The following is a 27,525-nucleotide window of genomic DNA, read 5'->3' on the forward strand; positions in this document are numbered from 1 at the left end:
CCATCCCCACTGGCAGACAGCACCATCTTACCTGGGGCGTTCACCCTGGGTTGAATAACTTCAGTTGAGGTGACAGTTAGCAGCTCTGGCCTGCAACCAGAAAACAAATCATCTGCCCATTCTTGACATAAAATAAAAACTAGTATTTATTATGACATGAATTGAAAAGTTTGGATTTTTCTATTATATGTTTCACACTTTGTAAACATGCTACAGAGATATTTTGAAAGACTTGTATGGATTGCAAATACCCACTTTATAATCCAGAATATTTAATCTGCCTATTTGGTAAGTAAGAGACCAAATGCTTCATGACTTAATGAAACCAAGTGCTTGATTACACAAAGGGTGCTTGTTTGGCCTCTTTCTCAAAAAACCCAAACCGACATGTTTAGGCATTAAAACAACACTTACCTTCTGATCACAAATTTTATTCTGTTGCCTGCTTGAATTATTTTTTCAAGGCGAGGGATTCCATACCAGGAGGGACTCCTAAAGGGGATGTTGTCTGGCAGCCCTTCAACACAGAGGTCAGTAGGATGGGCCTCAAATTTCTGATATGGAACAGCTTTAGGCTCAGTGCTCCCCAAGGCCTCGGCTGTTAGAAAAAAATACATCCAGTAACTGGACAGTTTAGCATCAACCTTTATTAGAAGCTAGGTAAAGCTACCAACTCCTCAGGATGTTGCAATCACGATCTCAGAACCTGCAACAATGCAGGATATCTAAACCCAAGGAATTCCAAGTCTCAGCACACTGAAGACATAAAAACTTACCATATTGTATCACGTTGCTATTGGGTAATCACAATGTTAGACTGAAGATTACTGGGTTCCTCACTGAGGGATAACAGAGTAGTTTTATCCAAAGTTTTAAATCTATTATAGAACATCCTGTAACATTTTATTCTAGCTCTTATGAAGTTGCCTTTTTTTTTTATATTGGAGACAACATAAAAATTCACCCAGAAGTGTTCTATTACTAATTTTAATGATACTGCAATGGATATAAATAAAAAATGGATATAAATAAAAAAAAAATCACCAAATGGAAAAAAATTCCAAATAGGAAGGAATTGAGAGCAGTTAGAAGAGTTGTACCTATAAGACTTACAGGTTTTTTTAACTATCAATTTACCTTGTGTAAGCAGTAGAGTAATACATTCTTTTTCACTCAACTGCCAGGATTTTAGATATTTGGAAAAATGATCAAAGGTCTCATTCATGTGGACATTCAAAGGAAATAATGAAAGCAACTTTCAAGAAATACAAACTCACGAAAGAAAAGAAAATAATAATACTGTACGCACCAAACTTTTTACAGAAGATTTGATCTACCATCTTTCTCAGTTTAGTGATTCTGGCATACCACTCCTCTTTCACTGTATTTGAGAGTGACACAGAACAAAAAGATACACTAATTATATTTTGGTTATATTTTTACCGTTCAGTTTATAGCATGCATAGCCATCCTGCATTTTCAGGTAACCCAGAAAATACTATGCAGAAGAAATATGGATTCAACTTGAAACTAGGAAAATTAATTATAGAAAAAATGTCAAAATATTAGAACTGTACAGAAATCCATCAAACCAGTGACATCACTCTTGCCACAAAATACACACAGTGTATTGGCATGAAGAGCTGCAATGCTTTCATCATTCGCCTCCAATCTATAGATCCCATTTGGAGATGGGATTAGTTTTTTGCCAGTTTCATTTTCTAAAAAATGATCTTGATATTCAGTGCAGAATTTGGTATGCATATGGGATGAAAACTTGCTTTCAAGGAATTTTCACTAAGCATTGACGACCCCAAAGCAAGCTTTTACAATGGGTGCACGTAGCAGTTTGCTCCTCACTGTATATTCATGTTGAACTTCCAGCATCCATTTCTCCCACTGTTCATGGGCAATACTTTTAAAATGGTGATTCTTAACTACTTCAAATGACTCTAGGAATTTTGTCATTCTTCTTGAGATGCCAAGCAGCTTAGTTCCAACTCTCCAAAATGTTTCCTTGATGCTCCCCAAGACATGAGTTAAGTCATAATTTAGACACAGAATCCAATATGTGGTAGCTATGTAGATTAGCACATCCTGGTCAATAAAACAACATTAAATACAGTTTTACCATAATTTTATCACTTGAGCATCTTTGCTTATTGGCCAATACACACACAACTTTGGAGCTCACGAGACAAAGTTTTGCCCCTGAAGATAGTCATGAGTGAGTTCTGCTCCTCCAGCAGAACAACAGAGCACAACGATGACGTTAGTGCTGTCATATTTGGTAGGAGGAACAGCATCAGCTTTTGTTTCTGTTTTGTCACGTGTGCTCGCCATTTGGGATTGTGACCAGTACCCCCTGTTCCCAACCCCTGATAATGGGCTGGGTAATGGCTTAACTAATGCTATTTCCTAAGGCAAGCTGCCGTTCTCTGTGACCAAGTGGGTCACATATTCTTTCCCTTTCTCTTCATGCTCAGCCCTGAAGGTCCTGTGAACCAAGTTGACAAACCAAACAGATTTCTTCCTTGCCTCCCTATCAGCCTCAAGGTTCCTGGGCACCAGGCCGATTACTCCCTTCCTCACCAGCCCTGCAGGTCCCAGGCAGCCAGCCAGCCCGGTGGTGATGTCCCTGGCACAGAACAGGGAAGTGTAACAGCACATGGAGCACTGTCCATAAAAATCAAGCAGTTACAAGTCCTAAGGGGAGAACTTGGAACAGAGCTGCTGCTGGACAGCAAGACCCGTGGCTCCCCAGGAACCAGGGACACCCCCAGCATCCTCTGAGGATTAAGTGAGTGACTCATCTTCTTTTATATCATTTTTGAGTCTAGATTATGATTGTATATTGACATGTATTAAGATCTGACCCAATCTGCAAAGGGTTGAGGTGATTAGAAACCATAGGTTGTTTTATTAAAAGTTCTGTATTATGCTACTTATAAAGTGTGCTACATTGATTCTGCTTGTAGAAATCCTGTGTCATTCTAATAATGAATTCTATGCTATACTAATTATAATACCCTGTTAAAAAATAAAGCTGTAATTGTAACTATGTTTAGTGCCATCATCATTCTGCCAAGGATCCCTAGAAAAAAACCTCTCTGTTGCCTCAGTGTCAGGTGACAGGGATCAAAGTACATATCACACAAATGACTTTTTTTTTCTTCTGAATATGTCTTTGTGACCAACAATTGGAAGCTCAGTCTTGAACAAGATATTGGACAGCTGCCACACTGTGGGTTTAGTCAGCATGCACAGGCAACAGCTTCTGCTCCGTAACTGCACTGCACCAGGGTGGACTATCTTCATAGGACCTCCTCACACTTCTCCAGCATGTCCTGAGCCAAGCCATCAACGCCTGACTGGTCTGTCTTGGAGCCAGCATCAGTCTTCTCAGGGCTTCAGAGCTGAGGCCATTTCATAAAACCCTCCTGACCAGCCTGTTTTCCACAGGAATGCAAATGCAAATTGTCTTTCTTCTGTCAGTCAAAATACAACTTCTGGATTCGTCCCATTCCTCTCCTGCTGGAGACACAAGCTAGCAGGGGCTATGGACAGAGCAGGATGTTGCACATGGAGCTGCAAGGAGCCGAGAGCAGGGGCTGGTGCTACATAGCTCTCCTGAGACGGCAGCAGACATGCGGAGCAGCAGAGACAATGAGCTACTGGGAAAGCGGGAATCCAAACAGGGAGAAAAGAAAACTGAGGGAAAGGAGGCTTAGACAGCTGCTGTCTTCTGAGCGGTGTTCCCTGAGAAGTTATCAACAGCTTTCACAGACATTCTCTTCTCAGAAATAATGCAGAGGTTGCACATGAATATACCATCACCACAAGTTAGAGAAGACAAGCAACATAAAGTGACTGTTCATAACACTGTGCCATAAGAATGAGTTAACACTAGTTTTCTTAGCTACAGGGGTTTTATGGGTTCCTGAGCACCAGGCCGATCACTCCCTTCCTCACCAACCTTGCAGATGTACCTGCTTTCTCTTCATAATCAGTATAACCATCTTAAATATGACATAAACAACAGAGAAAAGGGCTAATTTAAAAACCCACATAAGAGTACAGTTAAGGTTAAGACTTGGTCATTAGCCTACCTACTATTTTTGTAGTCAAATTTGCTGCTCAGAGGAACAGGTTATTAAGACTTAAGACACTAGGTTAACTTATACTGAAGGAAAAGTTTAATTCCTACACACACGTTAAAGTGACATCCTTATGACATAATTTCTTTGCTTAATTTAGATCCTTAATGTTCGCTTTAAGTACAGTCTTTGATATACTTTTTACAACAGAAGACTATGAGTATATAATGCAACATAATAGTGCTGCAGTAGTGCAGGTACTACCATTTATGTGCTTGTGTCCCTGTCTGAACTAAGAATTTCTCTGGTATTAGTAAAAATTCACAGTTCAACCAGGCTGAGGTTGCCAGTTAGCATTTTGGGGCTGGGAGCAATTTGTTTGCTTCCATTGGTTCAGGCATACAAGCTTTCAACACTTGGCTTAATTAGACAATTTAAAAAGTGCCCTGAAGCTGAAGAGACAGTAGAATACAACTGAAGAGAAAAATAAGTCCAGGAAAGTAATTTATCAACTAGTGCCCATGCAAAGGCACAATTCTTTCAAAACCTGGTGTTTTTTTTCCATACTAAACTTTTTTTTCCTCCCAGCTTGAGGGGAAAGAGTTCATGGGAGCAATTGTAACAAAAAATCTATTCTTATGGTCTTGTTTGTACATGGTCATTTTCGTTACCTTTGGATGGGTGCTCAATGGAGACAAACATGCAAGAGCATGCATCTGCTGACAAGTATTCCCTGATGGCAAAAGTGTTAGAATGCACTGTCTTTGCACTACTACGTGAAAAAGGGAGTCCCATCACCTGAGCAAGTCAGATTCTACAATAATAAAAGTCACTATAACCAGTACGTTCATTACTGCATTTCAGTTAATCGAATTTAGGCAAATACCATATATAGGCAATTATTCCATGATACAGATAGTTCCCTACCCAGTAAACTCCATCAACTATGGAAACTACTGCCTTTTCTCTATATCTCAATAGACTAACCCTTAGCTCATTGTTTTTTTCTTCTGGCCAGCTGAATCAAATCAGTTGATAGAGTGTTAGTAACACTGGCTTGGATAACCAGTGGAAAATTGCTGTCACTTTGTAGCCAAAGAAAATTCAAAACAAGAGGAATTATTTGCAACATGTTATTAGCAAAAGCAAATGGTAGCCACCACTAAGACTGACAAATAGGAAACCATACTGTACTTGGGCAACTCACACGTCTGAAGACCTACCTCCTGCAACTGGTTTGTCCAGAGGTACGTCTTCTCGTGTCGAATTCAAAAGCTCATGCCTAAAAGATTTAAGATACATGCTTCAACAGTGACATACACTTTGATAAACCAGAGCTACAGCCTCAAGTTACTACTGAAGGCTCAGAAAAAAAAAAAAAACAAAACAGGGGACAGCAGAATCCCCAACATAAAATTCCAATTAACACTGAAGTATTATAAGAGCTAGTTGGTACTCTGACAACATTTTTCATACCTGATACCCATATCCACTTGAGCCATAACATTTCATGGTAACATACAGATTACATTAAAATTATCTCTGAATTCTAAGACACAATCAGAAACAAAGATCCAAATAACCTTTATAAATGAAAACCTCGAAGCAGACATTTCTGTTTCCCAAATACATATAGTTTTATCCATATTAGAACAACAAAAAAATTTAAAATTCTGACATTTCTCACAGAGCTGAACTGGTTTTTTAGCTGCTCTGGTTACCACACATTAAAAAAAACAATGAACAGCATTAATTAATTACTGTTAACAACTAAGACAAATCTGACAAAAGCAGGTGTCAGCATCGCGTAAGTATTAAAATCTACACATAGTGACTGATTTTAAGTGAGACAAAAGGTAGTTCTACACTTCTTCCTCTTTTTCTGGTTATCTGTAATCATCAGGATGACAGACACTGAACATATACCTCAAATTTGAGAAACTAGCATCCGTGCTAACAGCAGCACACACAGAGGCATGGGCTGTCACTACCACCGATTCTGAGCCTGACCACTGCAATCAGCAGATTCCTATCCACTTTGAAAACCCTTGGATTCAGCCCTACACTACTGAACAATAGTAAAACGTCTGCTGTTACTCAAAGGAGCTTCATTTAAACTGTAGGTGCTCATCTGTGTCGTGAAACACCACATCTCTCTGAAGTGAAGGACCAAACTATAAAGGGTAAATATCCACCCACTACCAGCTGCGTATCACAGCCGCAGTAGTGTGGATCTCAAAGTGCTCTGCAGCTCTGAGATCCAGCACTCGGCATCTCTCCCTCATATCCTGAATTCAGGCTTGGTCCAGGCTCCCTTCCAACTCCCCCTGCCTTTGCAGAAAGTCATGTCAGGGCTCCTCTGGGAAAGACACCAAGGCAAAAAACAAGGAGAAAAGAAAGAGGACCAGAACATCTCATGAATCTCATGTCCTCACTTTAAAGGCAGATGATACCCTGCCATGCTGGCTACAGCAGGCAACTAAGCCCTCAAGCAGCTTCTATGTACATCTAAGATCTCCCTTCATGTACACTATCTGATCTCCAGAAACACCAAGGACACACATCCAACTAAATCACAGGAACCAGTAGCTATTTTGGCCTCAAACCTGCCCTGGGAGATGCTATATACAGATACGGCCATAGACACCTTGATACAACATTCCAGCAAGAAAAAAATAAAAGTGCAAGCTGAAATTTAGGCCAGGACTCTCAGACAGCATAAAATAACCCCAAGTCAATGGCTTTCAACATGTATTACAGATACAGAGATTAAAATAGTACAAAGAGATCTGGCCATGAGAAGAAGTCCATAACATTGAAGAGCTCTGTCCAGATCTCAGCCACCACTGTGGTGCGCTGGTGATCTGATAAACTGAATTTATGAGAGTGAACATCAACTGAAAATTACTCATCAGTACTGCAGAAGAATGTGTCAGTAGAAATCAGTCTGGAAGTTCTTGAAGATAAAATGAAGCAGAGTGGAGCCAGCAGAAAACAATGAGTAATATAGGGACAAAACCGCAAAATGCCTTACTTTTTAATCACAAACCGAATCCGCTCCTTTGCTAGAAGTATCCTCTCAAGACGGGGAATGCCGTACGTGGATGGCCGCCTGAAGGGAATTCCTTCTGGCAGCCCTTCCACATATAAGTCTTCCACATGGGACTGGAAGAGTGGGTATGGGATAGACACTGGACCTTTTGCTTTTATAGCTTGAGCTTTAAGAAAAAAAAGAATACAAACATTACACTAGCTTGTGGCTCTACTCAAATTATCTGTTTGATATCACTCTGAAAAAGTTCAAAATTAGCAGACAGGCAATAACCCCCTCAGCACATTTAAGTATGCAAGCATTCATATTTGGGGGGGGTGGGTTTGTTTTATAGCAAAATCCCTCTAATTCACAGTAAACAAGCTGCAGACCTCCATACATATGCAGATTCTCCTCTTTTACTCTGTAAACATTTAATAACAGAGACTGCACATGTTACAGCAACGTTTCAAAGTATTTTGATTCTGTTTAATAGCACAGTTTGAAAGATGAAGTTATCTAGACTTAATTATAAACCAAGCATATTTCACTTCATTAGCTTTGATTATTATTATTTGGTACTACTATTGGGTTACAAGAGTCATTAATGCCTTGGAGGACGGGCACGCATCCTTCTCTTGAGTGAATTCCTAAAGCTTTGGTGTATTTTAGAAATCCAAGGAATCACTAATGAAATAAACAACACACTTCTAATACCATCAAAAAAACCCACAGCCCTACTAATGAAATCTTTGAAGCAAATTAAAAGCAAATAGCAGATTTACCCACAGCTGGAAAATAACCTCAATGTATCTCTTTAGTTATGAGGACAGTAACCATACCAATACACCCATCAGGCTAGCAAACACTGGAGCATGGCATGATGGGCTGCAAACACCCAAAGGGCTGATTTCTTTATACTCACGAGGGTACATTAATTTTGCAGGCCATGCAACAAAAATTCCCTATTACCATCTGACTGGTCTGCAAATAGTTCGGTACATTCTGTTGCTTGCTATGGAACTTTGATGCAGAAAACTATCTGAGGAGAGAAAGTCCAAGCTAGGGCCAAATTAGAGTACAGTGACGTTGTGGCAATGTTTCTGAAAGCACAACTACTCAGGGCACGTTTTCAAGCAACTTAATGTGAAAGCAGCCCAAGGTTCAGACATCAGTGTATGCAAAATGCTCACATTAACTCACAAATTCTTAAAAGCAATAAAACAATGTAGGTTTTAAAGGTATTTGGGTAACGTACTCTTTCAACAACTTGGAAAGCAGAACAGTTCTAGTTATGTTTATCAAAAAACAGGGAAGTTTTGAAAATACTCTATGTATCTTAGTCTTATATTCTGGTGAGAGACGAATATCAAAATTTTAGAAAACTGTGAGAAGAACTGTGTTTCAACTGCCAAAAATAAGATGGCCAAAACTGGAGACAGAGAATAGATACATACCGTGAGGGACATGAACCTGAAGATGACTCTTAGCAAATACACTAAAGAAACCACATTCAAACCTGTGTCAAAGCAGCTACAGAACAACCACCGAAAGAGCTGTTGTGCATCACACCAGTCCTTCATTAAAGTAGATTTTTATTGCAGTCATATACCTCTTCTAAGAAATTCAAAAAATTATTCTGAGCCTGAAGGCTGTTGTGGCAAGTGGTGAAAAGCGTAACAAATCCAGCAGAGAAGCCTCAGATGGAAACGAGCATTTGTGAACCACAGTTATTCACAAGAGAAAAGATCATCGCTGAAATCTGCATCACTACACAGCACCAAGAACAGCTTCAGAGTAACAAAAATCCTGTTTGTTTAAATAAGTAAATTTTTACAATACTTTATTTCTCTTAAGTCAGCAAATGTTTTAGCAAATCCTCTTCAGACAGCCTAAGAACACATCAGCATCACAGTCTGCAGTGAGGCTTCTTACATTTGGAACCTTACAAGGTTTTGCATAGAAATCCTATTGAATACAGGGTTCATTTTTATAAATTAGTCTGTATTTGTGAGCCACTATCTTGTATTTACACTACGATAAGTAATCCCATTTAGTTTACATCTAAACACAAAAATAAATTTATTTTCAGACATGCCAGCTGTAGTGGATGACAATGTGATATTGCTAAAACACTTCAGAGCTCCAGAAGCCAACAAATCTGAGGACCATTCTGGGAATTCTGGATATCCGTAACTCATTTCAGTAAGTGGGAAGTTGCATGCCCATGCAGATAAAGAATTGGAATCTGATATGGAATTGGTTTGTGAATCAATAAAATGTTGTCATTCAGAGGGAAAAAGGGGATAATTTAATACCATCTGGCCTGCTATGGAAAGTCAGGAATAGCTCCATATTCAACAGACTCCACAGGAGATTTTTAGGCTGGCTATGTGCAAACACCAGAATCAAAATTAAAGCAATTCAACAAGAATGATGCTCCTTTCCAGAGCAATTAAAATACTGTGAATCAAATTCTGAACTGTTTTTACTTGGTGTGAGTTGCTTTCAGTGGGCTGTTTAAATGTCAGACAGTCACACCCAAAACATGCAGAAACTCCAACATCTAAAGGTCCATTCTGAAAGCACTTCCACTTTTCATGGCAGAGGAGCACCACCATTTATTTTGAAATTTTTGATGATGCTGTTTTAGTCTGTGATATGTGGACATAAAATATGTCTACATGCAACATCAGGAGACACATTCCAAAGTCTAACACGTGTGCTGCTTTTTCTCTCCAAGAACCATTAACATATAATTGTTGCTTCACTGCAAATCAATCATAATCAGAAAGGAGCTATCAATCAGTGGTAACGTCTCCCCAGAGCCATTTAAAAAGATTATTTCACTTAAGCACTCATTGTAATTACAGAAGAAAGGCCAGCTCTCTCAAATGTGGGTGGCCCCAGACATAAGCACACTGGAGCTTCAGGAAACTGAGCACAACTGAAAAATAAAATCAAGTTTCACACTTAGGTGCCAAACACAAGCACTCAATTTTGAAATTACTCTGCTCATCAAAAAAGCTGCTTTCCACACTTTTAAGTCTTCTGATAATATTTAACCCTTTGGTGCTGTCAGTACTGGCGTGCTCCTGAGCCAACAACAACATGCATGCCAAAGATGTGATTTACGGTGTCAAAGGACTAGAGGCAATTGTTTGGAAAGGAGTGTAACACATACCGTATTTTTTTTCAAACAGCTCTTCAACTTGCTTTCTCAAGTCTGTAATTCGCGCATTCCACTTCTCTGCAAAGAAAAGAGGATGACATGTCAGACTACAATCGAAACTGAGAATCTCTTGTAAAACCTATGTTACTACTAAATGAAATATGCAGTGTGCTTTTACTGCTCACTTGCATACAGGTGCCTGTGGAGTACGGTATAGGCTATACCTTAAAATACATAGATACATTCAGAAAGAAAAAGGGTAGAATAAGATGTTTAAGATTACCTCCAAAACTTGTGCAGGTGTTAAATGAAGTTTAAAAAAAAAAAAATACAAACCAGGCTAAAGTAACTTCCAAAACTGGTTTCTCTTTGATGGCTCGGTCAGCAGCTCTCACTACCATCAGGGGTAAAGTCAGTTTGCAGCTGCTGTTGATAGTTACCTAAATCTGGGTGCTGAAAAGCTTGATCAGTGAAGCTTGATAAAGCTTACAGTGAGTACATGAAGTTGTTTTGGAGCAAATCTGTACAACTATCTGGGTCAGGAGGCATCATGCCATCCTCTACCTTCATCCAGTATTTCTCCAAGTCCTGATGTTGCAAAATATCCCTATAAATCTTATTTCTGAAAGAAGATACAGGCTGCAAAACAGAAGTTATCCACATCCAATCGTGTGTTCCATGGAGAGCTGGGTTAAATGGCAGAATTTTAACATCTCATTTTCTGCCTGTCAGAGAGCGCATATTTTCACAGCTTTTTTGTACTATCTCAATGCTTTTAGGAAAATGCCACAACTCTTTTTTAGACAGTACCAGATGCTGGCTGGCCTTTTAAGAATGAGTTAATAAGCAAGTGTACTTACAGCTTATTTCTTACACCGAAGACTTGAATCTAGTAACTACAGAGGTCAAAAAATGAGGCCATTCAAGCTATTACACTTCCTGTTGTCAAAAAATTCTTGTATCAGACAAGACAGAGGATTGAATTTTGAGTCCGTATCGAAAGGGGTTTAAATATTCATTCTTAGACCAATGTCACAACTTTGGTGGCCATGTTTAAGCTTGTATTTTTTTAATATAATGTCATGGATATCAATAGGACAGCATGCTTCAGATGTGGGCAAGAATAAGACCTTGTTTAGAGGAGAAAGGGAGTTCTGGCATACTGCCTTGCATCCACACATAAACTCTTAATTCTAGTTACCTGGCTTATCACTTACATCAATTAACACGTTTATATTCTGAAACAACATCCTTGTGGATAAATCTATATAATTGCTTCTGCCACCCTTTTTACTGCTATCCTGTAGCGCACAGCTTCTTAGCTGACAAATACATCTTCAGCTCAATGTTTTCTATTCCTGTGTCACTTCAACCATGTAATATTTCCCCCTTTAGCTGCAGCTGTAGAGCCAGATGAAACTCGCTCTGATTCCAGCACAACCAACAACCACATTCTCTGTTGACCTACAGAACAATGGATTAACAGCAGCTTTACCAGTAAGAGTCAGGAGGCAGAGTCAGAATTTACTGGCCTAAAGGCGAAATCCTGCTTCTCAGAGTTGGTGAACACACATGGACAGTCCCAGGACAAGGGTTTTGAAAGGCACCTGTGTGACTTCAGATTGCAACCCAGAGGAAAGTGTCACACAACTGAGATCCCTTCAGTTCATCAGGCTCTGAGGCAGACTCAGCAAATGACCTCTAAAACTCAGTCTGTGTTTTGTCAGAGGGAGAACAGCCAGAAAGAATGTCAGACCATATTACAAAGCAACCATACAAAAATATATTCTTCTCAGTTACCAAACCAATCACTGGCCAAATATTCCACATGGAGCCTTTCAAGCACCTACTTCCATGCCCCTCTCCCTCCAATGGAAACACTACAGGGATTAATAATCAAATCCTCCACAAAACAGGCATGTTTATTTGACATGGTGGATATGCAGAGAATAGGCAATTGAAAAAAAAATATTCTATACTGACCCACATTTTGATCAGCACACTGTTTTTTTTAGCTACTTCTGTATTTTATGAGTAAATCACCAACTCAGGCTACAGAGATATTTCAAAATTCAGAGTAGTTATCAGGTAACCAGCATGATTTTTAATCAGATTGTCAGCATTATTAACCCCTTGGATTCACATCAATTACTGTAAAAACACTCTTCTGTCACATGCTTCATGCTCACATAGCGAAGTTGAAGACCTACCACAAAGCTAAGCTGATACTGTTTTGGTAATCACTCTGCAAAGAAGTTTAGTTTTCCTGTAGGCACCAAGATAAGTGGTGCTTTCCTTCTATTCTTATATATACACCTTCTGATACATATGAAACGCCATCCCAATTAAATAACAATCCTGAAAACTTCCCCAGTCTGTTCAAAATCTCTTCAATTTACCCCATTCTTTGCTTCTCGAGGACACGCTCCAGATAACTTCCACTACAGCAGGGTAACCTGCACAGTGCACACAAAACGATGCTCAGGTACTAAGCACATTCCTATTCCCATCAACGTGCCACACAGTACTCTGTGGGAAAATAAAATGGAAACCAAACAGCAGCTCTAAGCATGCTGCAGACTGGCAAAACCTGTGTTCAATGGTGTGTCAAAATGGGGAAAAAACCATACACGCTTTCCATCACTCTCACAGCAGACAAGAGCTAAGGGGACTTTTATCGCACTAAAATGGTATGACACAACTGCCAGACACAACTTGAAGCTTCTGAGCTTTTGGTAAAATCTCTAAGACAGCAAAAAAAACATTGTGGAAAGAGAATTCTACTGACAATGTCAGTTCCTTTCAGCAAAGATATTTTTAACCTTAAATAGTCGGTTTAGAAATATTTTTGAAATACAACCTCTCTTCCCAAAGATTATCAATTTCTATCAAGCGTTTTACCAGACACTTTTCATTCCTCCCCCTGCTTACAATTATTTTGTTTTCCACTTTGTTTTCCTGTTTCCACGAAACTAAGAGCACAGCACATTATTCACCTTGTTTCTCAGGCCACTTGGGGTACCTGATCTCTTGACTCAAGACATACAGGAAGTCTCTCCAACACACAGCTATCAAACATCTGGATCTCATCAGTGTTATGTAAAATACTGAAATTCCTTATCAGATGAGACAGATTTCTCTCAAGCATCTAGCCCTTCCTTCCAGTCTTCTGAGTGCATGTGCTTGTCATTCCACAGCTATTCATGACAGAATTAAACACCTCCTTTCTCCTGTCCAATTATCTTAGACTTCATCAGACAAAGGTGCAAAGTCTTCTGAAATGTCCAAACAAGCAGCATTGCAACTACCAACAGTTGTTCTTTTTTTATTACATCAAATGAAGTCTATTTCTCCAAAGCTTTTCACATTAATTTTGTGTTTTAATCGGACCTTGCAACACCGTAGAGAAATACCACTTTCTGTAGGTGAACCCCAAAAGTGAGTATAAGGGGCAATAACTTCAATACAATTTAGGAAGCCCAGGAATAAAGATCTCTGAATAACCCATGAACTGCAAAACACTAATCTAACTGCACGACAGGTGGTTAAGAGCAAAGTTCTCTTGAGAAGAGCCCAAAGACATAATCTACCAAGTCAACTCAGAAGCAACAATAAGCAGGTAAGCTAGGAGATGTTCTTTCACTGGTGTTTCAACACTGCAAGCTCAACTCAAACTTTTATCATCCTAATATTTTATTACTTTTGCTTTCCATATCTTATCAACCTCACTGTTGCTTCCCTTTAAACACTGCTGGTCTGCCAAGCTTAAATGCTGTTTTTTACTAGGGGAATTTATTCTAGCAAAAGCTTCTGCTGTATTAACTGCTCAGTCTTCTCCTCTACTAATGTTGCCATTATGTTCTCCTGACCCAACCAAAACTAACACTAAATGTGAAACTGCCTATTAGTATTAATGAGCTTTTGAGACTAGAGCTCTCAACAATGTTTTATTCATTTTCGCTGAAATTAGCATGAAATAATGTTTCACGCAAAACAGATGTCAGAAGAGGTTCCATGGGGATTTTTCAATTGACCTCAAATCCCAGCATTCCTAATAAACATCTCAAACACTGTGCCAAAGGACATATTCCTGATTGTGCAGAACCTTATACACATATTCATGGGGTATCTGCCCAGAAACCAAACCCAAACAAGAAATAAAGGAGAGGTATGGGGCTGCAACAAATCACATGGGAAGTATCTTTTACCAGAAAGACCCCAACTTTTTGTGTGTCCACGGGGATCAAGGCAGGCTACTCAGCATTACAGAGTCATCTGGTTACCTTCCCAAACGTGGCCCCCTCAGCACACCTTCAGTGTTCACAGCACACATCAAGAAAGACCAGCTACACAGGATCCTGACCTCTGGTTTGCCATAAGTCAGTACATTAGTAAATTCAGTCTGATCTTCTTGTCCAAGAAATCAGCTGACAAAAATCTAGACTTATTTTTATTTTATTATTTGCTGTGTCTATTTAGATGGTCACTTTGAATAATGAGAAACAGCAGAGGTAGCCTATGATGATGATTATACTGCGGCAATACATGTACAAAGAGTCCTGGGCCTTAAATGAATACTTGGCACTGGCGTCTCTCACTTCTGCAGCGTGAAATGGCCTAATACCTCTTTATAAAACAAAGCAGAGAGACAAAATAATCTTTAATTTTTATCTTACCAAAATTGAACTCTCTCACTTTTCTTCTCCCAGTACTGGTAGCTTCATTAGCTGACTCGGTGTTCTTCGGTCTCTTGTTAGGGGGCAGGTAGTCATCATCATCTTAAAGAAACATAAAATATCACTGTTCTAATGTCCAGAGAACTCACGTGCAACGTTAGAATGGCTTTGAATTTCAAAGCCCTAATGCAAGTATTGAACTGTACTTTATCAGGGCATCAAATTTTGCAATTACTTATCTGAGTAACTTTAGAAAGCTCCTGGCCCAAGCAATAAGAGAACCAGCACAAGGCATAAGACTGCAAAAAGCAAAGCTTCTTCTGTACTGCCAAAGGCAAACAATACCATGTTCTGAACCACGACGGGACATCTCATGATCATAAAATGACCATGCAACAGCAAAAGTAATCAGGAAATAAATTGTGCAGACATAGACTACATTTTTTTTTTTTCTCTAATTGGAAGTATCCTTCCACTAATAAGTCTTGAAACACAGTGCCTAAGTTTTATCTTGAAGAGCTCAAAGGTGCTAAAACTGATTTCAAACCAATATAAAACTGATGAACGTAACTGAAATTCATTTAACACATCAGCTCTAGCTCAAACACACACAGACAGAGGGGGAAAATTGCAAACCCCAGGTATTTTTCAGTGAGCTGCTACATAGCCAGTCACTTTCCAATCCCAAACACTATCTTCCCTACCAGTTAATGAGTTTTTAAGACTGTACAATTACCAATACCTGCAACCTTAGAGAAAAGAAATGGCTAAAGCACTAAAGCAGACAAAGAAAATTAAAGTTAATTTCACTCACAGAATAGCATCTGCCCAGGTCACCAAAGGTTTACTTAGGAAAAATAGTATTACATATTGACATCTCTTGCATCTATGCAGTTGTATTATATTCTGTTAGAGAAAACCTTTCCAGAGCATTTTTACTTTTGGGGCAAAGGCCTTTAGATATATACACAGAGCTTAATGACTATTCTCTTATTATCTTTTCTGTTGAGGTAATGTAAGAATTATTTTTACTGCTGAATTATAAAAAGGTGAAAATAATGCCAGAAGTGTCAACTTTGTCCTAAAACGCATTGCCTATTTTCTAAATTGCTAATTTGGTGGTCTTAATTTTACTCATTCAAGAAGCAAGCATTGCAAAAGCAAATCTCAAGTGTTTTAAAGCAGCCACAGGACATGTAATTCACAAATACAAGCAATACAACCAACATCCTAGCATGCAAACAACATGGATACTGGTTAGTGGCTTTAGTGCCATTTAGATGAGAAAGTGAGGTGGTAAATATAAAGGTTTTTATCTCATACTTGTCGATATTAGACAAATAAATTGAAACTTCACTTATACCACCTGTAACATTTCTGTTATGGTACAATTCTTCCCAGAAGCTAGCATTAACTAGATATCTTATCTAACTACACTATACTTGTAAAACAACCTGTTCTTCAGAATGAATGTTGTAAAATCTTTTTAAAATCTAAATTAATGGCTGTTAAATAATGACTATTCTTCATTACCAATGCTTGAAAAATATGTGAAAGATGCAAATCTCTGTCACGCATCATTTCACAACCGGTCCCGTAAGTCCAATATGCTCCAGTATATTGTGGTTTTATCAAACTTGTAGACTAGATATGTTTACCAAATAGTGTACAATCCAAACTGCAGTCAACACTAGCACATAATCCCATTCATTCAGTGCCAAGTAATGCAGGTATTGTAAACATTTTTTGGTCATAAAAATGCCCAACAGACTGAAATCAATGAACTGGGCAACAAACCTTCGATGGTGACCTCAACCTCAGGATCCTCACTTGTTTCTGAAGGGGCATGCTGAGAAGAATCTGAAGGGGTGAAAAACAAGACTGCTGAATGATAGACACAGAAAAGATTTTTAACTAAACACTCCATGATTTTGTATTTAAACTAACACTTGTCAAAGAAGCCCCCGGCTCAGTGAAATGTTTTGCACAGTGTGCAACCAAAACAGAACCAAAGATATTTTACCGTAAGCTTTTAAGCAACTCTATAGACAAGGGTAAAGAGGTGGGGATTATACTTGCCAAACTGCATGTGAAGCAGTGCAGAGTTGGTGTTAATGACAGCAGGAAATTTCCTATTCTTGGCTTAATAGGATTAATACAATCATAAATATTTTCCCCTTTGTTATCAAGGATTACTGAAAATATAAACAAAGGCTGTGTGCCCCTACAGATGATATATTTCTTTACCATTTACACAGACTCAAAGTTATTGCACTATAATGATTTCCAGAACAGGCTCCAAGGTCAACAGTGAAAAATGAGAGGGAAATTCAGAATCACAACGCTTTCATTGGGGTGGTCTGCACCAACATAATAAATAGGATTAGGCCTATCAATACTCAGTGGGAGAAAGAGCAATTTGCATTTAACTGCAGTCAAGTTTAAAAAAGTGAAGCTAATTATATTGGAAACTATTTCAAAACTAAGAGCAGCGTATGAAAGACTATATTTTAATTATTCTGGCAGAGTAACACTGTGCTTCTGCACTCTGAAGAGTATCTTCTTCCAGATCTCTGTAAGCTGCAAGCATGACATCACTTTGGGAGTGAGTCTGAAGGAATCTCAGTTTCAAAGGCTCTCCACTTGATGTCGTGCACAGTAGAGATCCGGCAGTACCTACTGAGACACCTTAATGGGAGTATATTCGAACTACGTCAAAGATATCATCTAGTTCATTGAAAACATAGTATGATGTTTTGATCTAATTCAGAGTGAGTGCTGGGTAGATAACTAGCAAATGCAAATCACCACAAAAGGAAAGAATTAGGAGGTAATGGTCTTTTAATAGACGTGAACATAAAGTACGGTCATAAAAATAACTGTCACGTCAACTGATCACTTAAAACTTTTAAGAGCATCAGAAAAGTTAAAAAAAGAAATACAATTTTTGAATTTAAGAACAGCCACAAATACTAGCAAATGGTCCATCTAGTCGAGTACCAACCTCTAAGAAATAGTCATAATTTAGAGAAACATGCAAAAATACCAAAGCAGATGGTAACAAAGGTCTGAAAGAAAACTCCCTGATGGGACATTTCTTCTTAAGTCATATTACACCAACTGGCTTAAACACCAAAGTAAAGGTGTTTTTAACATTTGATCTGAGGTAAATTCACACAGCTCCTAAGCAGCAGCCTTCTTCACAGTTCTAAATGTTGTCATTCACTGGCACTGTCGCCAGTTGCTCAAACATGATTTAATTCAGTTCAAAGCAATTTCTTTTGACGCACATAACCTTAACTTTCTGATTGTTGAATTTCAGTCACACCATGCTCCTCACTCATCCAATCTCACTAAGACCTCAGACACCTTCATCAGATACAGTTAATCTGGGAGATTCCAGACACATGTTAATTTTGCCACTTTATTCACCATCATGTCAAGGCTACTGGAGGGAAAAACAGTGAAAACCCCCAGTGATATACACCAAAAGATATGTTCGTGCAACACTCATGTTTTTCTTTGCAGAAAACAATCATTTCTGCAAATCTGCATCACAGGCTGTAGCTTTCAGACAAGGTTTTGGAAGAACTTTAAATGCCTATTATATGTATTTCTTTAATAACGGTTAGAAGGATATACACCAAAGACTTCATAAAACCCAAACATTGTCATCGATTTCTCTTTCTTACTCATTTTTGAGAGGATCATTTTACAGAATCTAAACGAGACTGCTATGCTGTATGCCTATTTAAACAGCAAATGAAATTTAAGTTAGACTGTTACCTGCAATTTTTAATCACTGGCTATAGGCCTTTTCATAAATATTGACCTTCATGCACAACAGGTTTATTCTATTCAGCAAAACCAAGGTGCAACTTTCAGCATATCTCTTATAGAAACTTGTAAAGGAGAACAGATTTGAGAAAAGGGTGTGTAACAAAACCATATTCTGACACAAAGGGCCGCACTCAGCATCTGTAACTATAAAATTCTACATAGTCAAAACCAAAGCAAAGTCAGAGCGTCGGTCATTTCATATCACACTTCCCTTTCCTCAGGCTCTCTTCACGGTCAGGCATAAAGTTCAGGGCATTACGCTTAGGAAAACAAAGTACCTAGATTGTTGCTTTTCAAATATGTACAGTTAATAATGCAGTCAGCAAGAGCAAAGAACTTTATTCTCCTTTATCAAGAGAAGGGCTTTTAGATTTCATGTAATGGTACCCTTTAACTGTGGTCATATTTACCTTCAAAGCAAAACTAATGGGATCTGCAAGAATGAGTATTGCTGTTAGCATAACTTGGCCTTAACATCCAAAAAATACTCACGACTCAGGTTTGAGAGTCAGGTGCTTAGAATGAAGCTAGCTGCAGAACGATGTACTTCTAACACCATGTCAAAGCATTAAATGTTGGGTGACAAGCACCTTACAAATGCAATTTATGATTAAAAGAATGATGACTCCCATCACAACTTACAGTAAGCCACAGAGTGGCATGATTTGGGAGATTAAAAGCAGAACAAAACAAAAAACCCAAAAGCCAACCTTGTGGAAATGTGGAAAGAGAATGGTTGGAGAAGATGTACAGCTTAAAGTGCCACCTTTTTAAATATTTCTGTAAAAAATATCCAATGACGTTAAATTATTCTCATGAAAAACATTTCGTATCTCTAACCTTCTACCGGTATTTCCACATCTGTTCCTTCACTGCAATCGGAACCCTGGTGGCTTCCTTTAGACAAATATAAAGTAAAAAACATTCCATAATAAAAAGATGAAAGGAACTTTTAACATTGACTATTCAAAACAAGGACTTTTGTAAATGAAAAATCCAGAACTATGATGTTCACATGAACAACATACAGAAGGCTCAATTTCTGAATCTTAAATTCATGACAGCAGGAGCACTCTGACATTATAACGAAATTCAAGGGTTGAAATATAGATTAGTATCTTCTATTTGCAAATGGACAAACCAGTATTTTTAATACAGATTGTAAGAAGCTGAAAAAATGTACAATTTTGGAGTAAACTTATTTCAGACATTGTTCATATACAGTAAGGAACTCCTTCCACTGAACACAGACTTTCCATATACTTTATTCTGTATATAGCCATTCACCTCACACAAGCTGAAAGAAAGAAATGATCAAGTCGTACTCATAACACGTAAGCAAAAGTTTATTAAACTTCATAACCAATTATGAAACAGACTGAATTTCATGCAGAACATTATGACTTGCACAAATTACTAGTGCTTTAGTGCTCAATATGATGTTCCTTTTTGAATTTAGAAAAGAAAGAAATGAGATTCCCTTCTATATGTCTCCCTGCTTGGAGACCTGAAAATTAAGGGAACTGAAATCTTCATTTTTGAAGTTCCAATATCCTAACCCTTACCTCAAATGAAGTAAGCAGAACCTTGAAAAGTAAAACTCACACAATCAATTTCTAAAACAGCTGTGAGAAAAATACAACTGAAAGATTTACCTGTGTAACTTTTTGCAAGAGCAATTTTTTCATCCATCTCTGATGTTTCAGAAGGGCCTGCTTGGGAACAAAGAGAACAGCTTCTAAATTGCATCTCACAACAAACACATTTTTCCTAGTCCATAGAGGAATTTGCCAATTAACTCTTAACTTCATATATCATATGCTCATTTCATGCTTTCTGTAATGTTGAACATAGGAAAGACCATGTACTCATCCAGTTCAACAGAATAAAACTGTTGAAAGGCTAACGGCAAGGGTGCGGACTACTGAACAGTCAGACTCATGCAGAATAGCAGGTTTTCAATTTTTTTGGTGTTAATAAACTAATTTTAAAACATGAAATGTTGACGGTTCCTGCCTTTTTTCAATGAATTTTTAATCAGCTAAAGCTTCTTCCTGTTTGTTAAAATTTGTATTCCTGGGGAGTCCTTTTTGACTTTAAAATTTCTACCTACATTAAATAGTCAAATTCAGAGAGATTAAAACCATTTGCGACATTTCAAGGTTGTTTGCTTTTCATCACAACAGCTCTTTTGATGACTAAATACGGACTGCTTTAAAAAGTCTGTTGCAGAAAGCAGTACACAAACGACACTTAAAAGATTAAATTAACACCCCTAAAATCCTACTGCTTAATGCTTTGGCACTCCTGCAGTTACACTGGAGGAGAAAGGAAAAAGAGTGAACTGCTTCCAGCACAAATGGCTTCACACTGAGCACGAGATCACTTATACCACAGAAATAGCACAGGTATATAAAACTAGCCTATGCGTGGCACACAGGAATGCCATGCTAGGACTAACTGGAGCTGAAGGATTTGGACTAATTGCTCTGTGTAGATCAAGTAATTTCTGTGTTCATTTGCAAAGGGAATCTGCAGATCATATAGCTCCCCAGAGATTATGGATGTTTAGAGGTAGCTTTGTAAGTGTATCAGCAATGAATATTAAGTTTCACAACAGAAACCCTATTGTTAACTAATAAGTGAAGTATTTTAAACTATTTAATATGCACAGTAAGCAAGAAAATACAGAAAAGACCGTTGTCACAATCAGACTTCTTAAGTAATTCAGTCAACTGAAAGTATACATACAGTATCTAATACTATGAGTTATTCAAGAAGATTAATATTTAGGGATTAAAGAAAATAATGATCATTACAATAATGATAATCTGAGATCATTCTGCCTAATTTGATTGCTCAGACTTTCAAAGGGATTTTAAATCAACAGGATTTAAAGTGAGGAACGTACACAAGGTTCTTTGTTTTACATGCACTTATTTCAGTAAGTGCCACTTTAATCTGCTCCTCCCACTTTTTCTGTGCTCTGTGTGTGTGTTTTGGGGTTTTTTTAATATTTGTCTGTTTAACTCAGAGAGGCTCCCTGATTTGGTTCAAAGCACGGCTCCGGAAAGAGTGGTACTGGCACAGCTGAGACCATAAAACAAAGACAGGAAAAAGCTGGGGGAGGAAAAGGAGCAAGTCAGAAGTCAGTGACACTGGTGGTGGTGCTCTAGGCCATATGAGAAGACATTCTCACCTGAATAGTGTGATTTGTAACCACTATGGGCAAGTGGGAATAGAGCACAGCCTCCCTGGGTGTTCTGGAAAACATCTTCGTGGACTAAACTTGCTTTTATTTAAATAAGCTTATTCAGTGTATGCAGCCAGATGGGTATGTCATTTCCCAAGAACTCTTCTGAACATGTAATTATTATAATTCACAACACAGAAGCATGCATCCCATTATAAGCAAATATCCTATTATAAGGATAACACATGTTTTTGTGTTTATTCCTTGATTCAGAAAGCCTGACAGGTTTTACCTACATATTCTGCAGTAGTCTCTATATTGCATTATCTTCATGCCAAACACATGCTGTGACACAAATAAAAAAAGGAAAAAATAGAGGAGTCTGACACATTCAAACTCGAAGAAAGATTTCTCTAGGTAAAGAGATACGCTTACTAGGCTTACAGCCCTTGGGATTAAGCAGAGAGAATTCAATCCTTTCATCTCTAATGTCAATAAAAACCACAGTACATGTAATAAATCCATCAGATTTTTAAGAAGTGACCCACACAGATTATTTTGTGAAACTTGAAGCTTTTTTTCATATTATAAAGCTTTAACAGAGGAAAAAACTATGAAAAAAATTGTTTCAGAAAGTAAAAAGTGTAAAACAATGTATTCTGCTAGCTTAATTCAGTAAAGACTAAAAAATTAAATTTAAAAGAATTCTGAAAGTTCTGCCACCAGAAGATATTAACAAAAGCAGATACATTTCCATTTTACTGCATTCATGCACATAACAGGCAGATACACACACATCACATAACTAAGAAAAGCAAACACCAAGTACAGTGGTCACCAGATCAGAAGAAGTTCTATTTAGGAATAAAAGTATGAGGAAATCAAAAAAGGAAAAAAAAGAAAACTCGAGAGAGAACTTAATTCCACTGCAGCTGGTAGGACGCAGGAGGAAGGATGGACACAAAGGTGGGAGATTTAGTTACTAAAACCACAGGACACATTAGAAGTAAGATCTTGCAGTATGGTTGTCTGGGAGTCACCAACTCCGCTACGCAACACAGACACTTAGAAATTCTGTAACGCTCAGACTAAAACTTGGTCTTTCATGAGCAGATAAATACCTAACAGACCACTGCACCTAAATCACGTACTTGGGCTGGGATTCTGCATAGAAGTGAAACTTTTGTAAAAGACAGCTATTGCTTTAAATCATAAACTTCTGAAATGCCTGTTACAAATATGTGATTTTTCACATTCTAACAATTCCTTTAAAAAGAGTAGATGTTATTCCCTTGAAAGTCACAGCTATTCCTTCTGCTTACCCACCAACAATCCATTTACTTAGAGTTCAAATCTCTCAGCTTCACTTTCTAATGGATCATGTGCTAATACTACACAGCCAGACCTGTGCCACTTGGCAGAAGGAATGGATTTATCATCCCATGGATTAGCATCGCCAGTGATGCTCACCTTTCTGGTCTTTTTTTCACTACACAGATGGTAGCAACGTGAACAATATGTAATTACCAGGGTAATATCAGAATGCCTTTAGGAAGCACAACATTGTGCTTTCTTGTTTTCTCAAGTTACTCTGTGAAATTTCGTGGTTTAAGATAGTATCTACATGCCGAGTCTTACATTATGGAAGCTAGAGTACTGCCAGCCTAGCTTTACAATTGTAGCCCCATAAAAATGGACATCACTTCTAGCATTTTGGGAGATCTTCAAAGGAGAAAAATTTTGTTGTCAGAGACATACTAAAAGACATTAACGACTTTCAGTGTTCCAGAGTGAGACTAAAAGCACAGTTCACATTCCCATTTTGGGCTTTTTTTCCAGCAGAAAAAAAAAAGTTAATAATTTTGGATGAATGTCCTATATTTTAACTGTCTCACTAACATCTCCAGAAATTCCAAAACTGATAGCACTGTTCAACCACGTGGTGTTTTAAAGAGAATAGATGTTAGTCAGTTTTTACTCACTTCTAAGTGGTTTGTCAGTTGAACCAGTCAGTTCATTAGACAGTGGTTTATAAACTGAACCAGCCAATTCACAGGACACATATATAGCCTCTTCCTTCTCCTTCCAGTTCTCTTGGTTTTAACTTCAAGGTGTCAGTGGTAACTGGAGACTTGTATCCACAAAATTCACAGGATAACACACCTCTTTAAGGAAATGTTTGGTCCTTAGTCAGCAAATTACTGAGTTCTGCATGGGCTATGGCTCCAAAAAGCCTTGCTTTACTCTGCGCTGAAGAGGATTGAAGGTGGTACATATCCCCAAGAAATTTTGTTAACGTATTCTTGCTTCTTTGTAAATTTTTAAAAAAAGTACAGCTTTTAATTCTATTCTGTTAATTGATTCAGAACTGTCCTCATTCTGGCACTGATATTTTGACCTAATTTCTTCCATTAAAAGCCTTCAAGATAGCCTGGGTCTTGTGGACAGCTTTCTAGTAAGAAGCCAAGATGCATGTCTGCCACTGTCCAGTACATTGATGCATCAGCTGAGCAGTCTCCTGACTGCAAGGAAGCTGGTGTAGAAGCTAGGAGGACTTCCAGGCACAAAGATGCGTTTGCATTAGCACAGTACAGAACTCACGTGCTGCTACTTGGCTTTAAGATCAGGCCCCGCACGCACCCAGCTGGTCTGGAGCTCTGGCAGAAATGAATGCCAGTCTCTCTGCAGCAGCCATAGAAGCAGATCTATTCCCACAGTATAGTAATACGCTTAATCTAAGAGTACAAACCACAGTTCAACCACTAAACTAAGAAACAGCGTTTTAACTAATGTTTCTTTTCATAAGAGCCATAATAACTGGTACATATAGGTAAGGTATATGCAGGAATATTAACTATGATGGCTGGAATGCTTCAGTATGCATTACTTAGTCCCACAGAACTCTGCCCAGCCCTTTTCCTCATGTAACCAACAGTCAAAATTTGGACCTTTTTCCCAGAACAGATTGTCTTTGGTGTTACCCAAAGCATTTAACACTGCAGTGACCTTCACATTTGTCCAGGATACTGGGAAAAAAAAGCTCACTGCCACACTGCTAGTGCTCACGGACCAAAAGTTGCCCCTAATACTCTGTCAAAACACCCACATGAAGTTTTTGATGGCTAAAGTCCCTATTTCTCAGTCGTCTTACTGCATACTACTAAAAGATTTCTAAATTTAGTAATTCAGTATTAACTCATGGCAACATCCAAACGCTGCAACCTACTACGAGATAATAAGAGATGAAAAGAACGTCCACCTACAGGTGTAATTTTCCCCGTTTGATTAATGGGAAAATTTCGCACACAGCACTTTGGTCAGCATTACAGATTTGTGAGAGGAAGCAAACACTCAGAGAAAAACAATAACCATGAAATTTCACCAGTAGAATTTTTTCTTCAGGAAGCCCTGTTCTCTAACAGTGAAGTTGTTTCTTCTCATAAATCGATAAGCCCGACTTTTGCTGTGGGGTATTTTTAGCAAGTACGATGACCCTGGCCATTTTATTTTGTAGCACAGATCTACAAAGACGACGCGAGTCTGCCCAAGCGTTGCTCCTCAGGAACACACCTCAGGATAACTGTACTTTTCTAAGGTTCACTTCTCTGCACAGCACCATCATGCACACACAAACCCCGATATGCCTCAAATTCATACCTCTCTGCACTTTGTACAACCTTTGCCTTAAACATGGGCGGTAGCAACTCTAAGAAATGAAGGGGAAGCTGCTTGGCTCCAGGGAAAGCAACATGATTTCACACAGCAACATCTTTTAGCTCACAGCACCTCATCACTTCTACCAACATACCCAGTTTTATCTCATTTTAAATGCAAGTTTGGAGGACTACAACTGGGAGGGGTGAAAGGAGGAGTTATTAATCAGCACCATTTTATCTGCAAGAGATACATATTGCTCTTCACCCATCAGAAGACTTAAATTTAGAGTTCTGTAAAAGACAACAGAAATTCCCCTCTGCCACCCAGATCCACATTGCTTAGATTTCACTATGGAAGAATATTGTATAAGTGGGATTTTTTAGCTCAGACAAACATGCTGTAGTACAATGGGTTACTATCTTGTGAGGAAGCGATTTCAATACAGACTCTCTTCAAATGGCATTGCATTATACTTTGGGCTATTGGCCAAATTCTGACACTGTTTTTATGCAAAACCACAAGGGGCTGAAAAGCAAAAAGATGACAGGATTTGGCTTTGGAAGAAATGATTAGGTTGTCTTCAAGAAAATATTTATTTTTACTACATCGTATCATGTCTGTAAACCCCCCTGTCCCCTGAGGCTAGGGGATGTAAAAATATGAAGAAAAAACTAATCCTAACACCTTTCCAATTCTGAACTTGAGCGGTGACATTTTGCTATGCTGTATGCTTAAGATCTCTCTGAGCAGTGCTCATACACTACTTGAGATGTGCCAGTAGTACAAGAACGTTCATTCTACAGTCCTGTAGTTAGTTATTAAAGCACATTAGAAAATAATCTCAAGAATCTTTGTGTCTAAACATGCACAAAAACGTTATATCAATAATATCTAATATTACAAAACGAAAGGATGTGCTGTTTTATACTTCACTGTTGATCATGCAGCTATCCTTCAGAGATGCGTGGCAGCTTGCCTGTGTTCCTTTGTATTGCTTAATTAACCTAATGACAAATGCAAACAGGCTGAAATAACAAATTTAGGGTTCTAGTTATTTTACATGCCATTTATAATCATGGGTTCTTAATTACTGTTCATTTCAACCTACAGAAATAATGATTTCTTTTCTTCCACTCCCAGCTGAGGTTAACAAGCAGTTTTAACCAGATACTTAGAGATAAGGCAAAGCAATTGAGAGATACCTTAAACATACACAGACCCCTAGTCATGGACCTCATGAATGCTGTTACGCTTTGTCTATATAAATAAACCTTTCAATACAATTTTGACACATATTGGTCATTCCATATAAGAAAAGTGATTGATACAAATTGATATAAAAGCCACTGGAACTTTAAACTGAAGAAAAGATTCAAGCAGTGATCATGAGCATCGCTGTTATGGTCACTGGAATTAGTCTGCACAGTGGACCCTCAGAAAAAAAAAACCACAACAAGCAGTTCAAAAGACTCCTGGAATTCCTCCTTCTGCCCAAACACACACATACAGGTACGCTGAAGTTGTACTTTAGCTCTTTTGCTATTCTTCAGAATAACTTAAATGATAGTCAGCATGGAAAGGTTGTATCCTAACACAGCTAAGAAATTGCACATTTAATGACCAAGAACAAATAAAAAGAGGCACAGAGAGAGCCACACTTAATCAACCCTTTCATGAGATAAACACATATTAAAGTTAGTATCATTACCTGGAATATTATATTGATAATAGTCAGGATCATCTGATTCCTCCTTCACTGTTACTGTTGCCATTTCCAAAGAAATTCCTGTAGAAGCAACAGAAGAATCAAATATGGAAACTAATAATAACCAGATTCTTAAAAAGCCCAAACAAAGCAT

At 38.2% G+C, this 27,525-nt stretch overlaps 1 protein-coding gene across 7 annotated transcripts in view; it reads right to left on the reverse strand.

Moving 5' to 3' along the window:
* The window catches only part of GTF2I (general transcription factor IIi), a 78,415-nt gene that overhangs the window by 20,448 nt on the left and 30,442 nt on the right, over positions 1 to 27,525 (reverse strand). For 6 of the 7 annotated variants that reach the window (XM_074845607.1, XM_074845605.1, XM_074845606.1 and 3 more), the window contains 10 exons: positions 27,375 to 27,452; positions 20,472 to 20,531; positions 16,774 to 16,836; positions 14,977 to 15,078; positions 10,313 to 10,378; positions 7,132 to 7,315; positions 5,321 to 5,379; positions 1,310 to 1,381; positions 415 to 598; positions 32 to 90 (listed from right to left, as the gene is read on the reverse strand). In XM_074845607.1, the coding sequence (XP_074701708.1) occupies positions 32 to 90; positions 415 to 598; positions 1,310 to 1,381; positions 5,321 to 5,379; positions 7,132 to 7,315; positions 10,313 to 10,378; positions 14,977 to 15,078; positions 16,774 to 16,836; positions 20,472 to 20,531; positions 27,375 to 27,452 (927 nt within the window). The remainder of the gene's footprint in view (positions 1 to 31; positions 91 to 414; positions 599 to 1,309; positions 1,382 to 5,320; positions 5,380 to 7,131; positions 7,316 to 10,312; positions 10,379 to 14,976; positions 15,079 to 16,773; positions 16,837 to 20,471; positions 20,532 to 27,374; positions 27,453 to 27,525) is intronic. The other variant, XM_074845611.1, reaches the window with a different exon arrangement.

The sequence above is a fragment of the Strix aluco genome, chromosome 19 (genome assembly GCF_031877795.1).
Source record: "Strix aluco isolate bStrAlu1 chromosome 19, bStrAlu1.hap1, whole genome shotgun sequence".
NCBI lineage: Eukaryota > Metazoa > Chordata > Aves > Strigiformes > Strigidae > Strix > Strix aluco.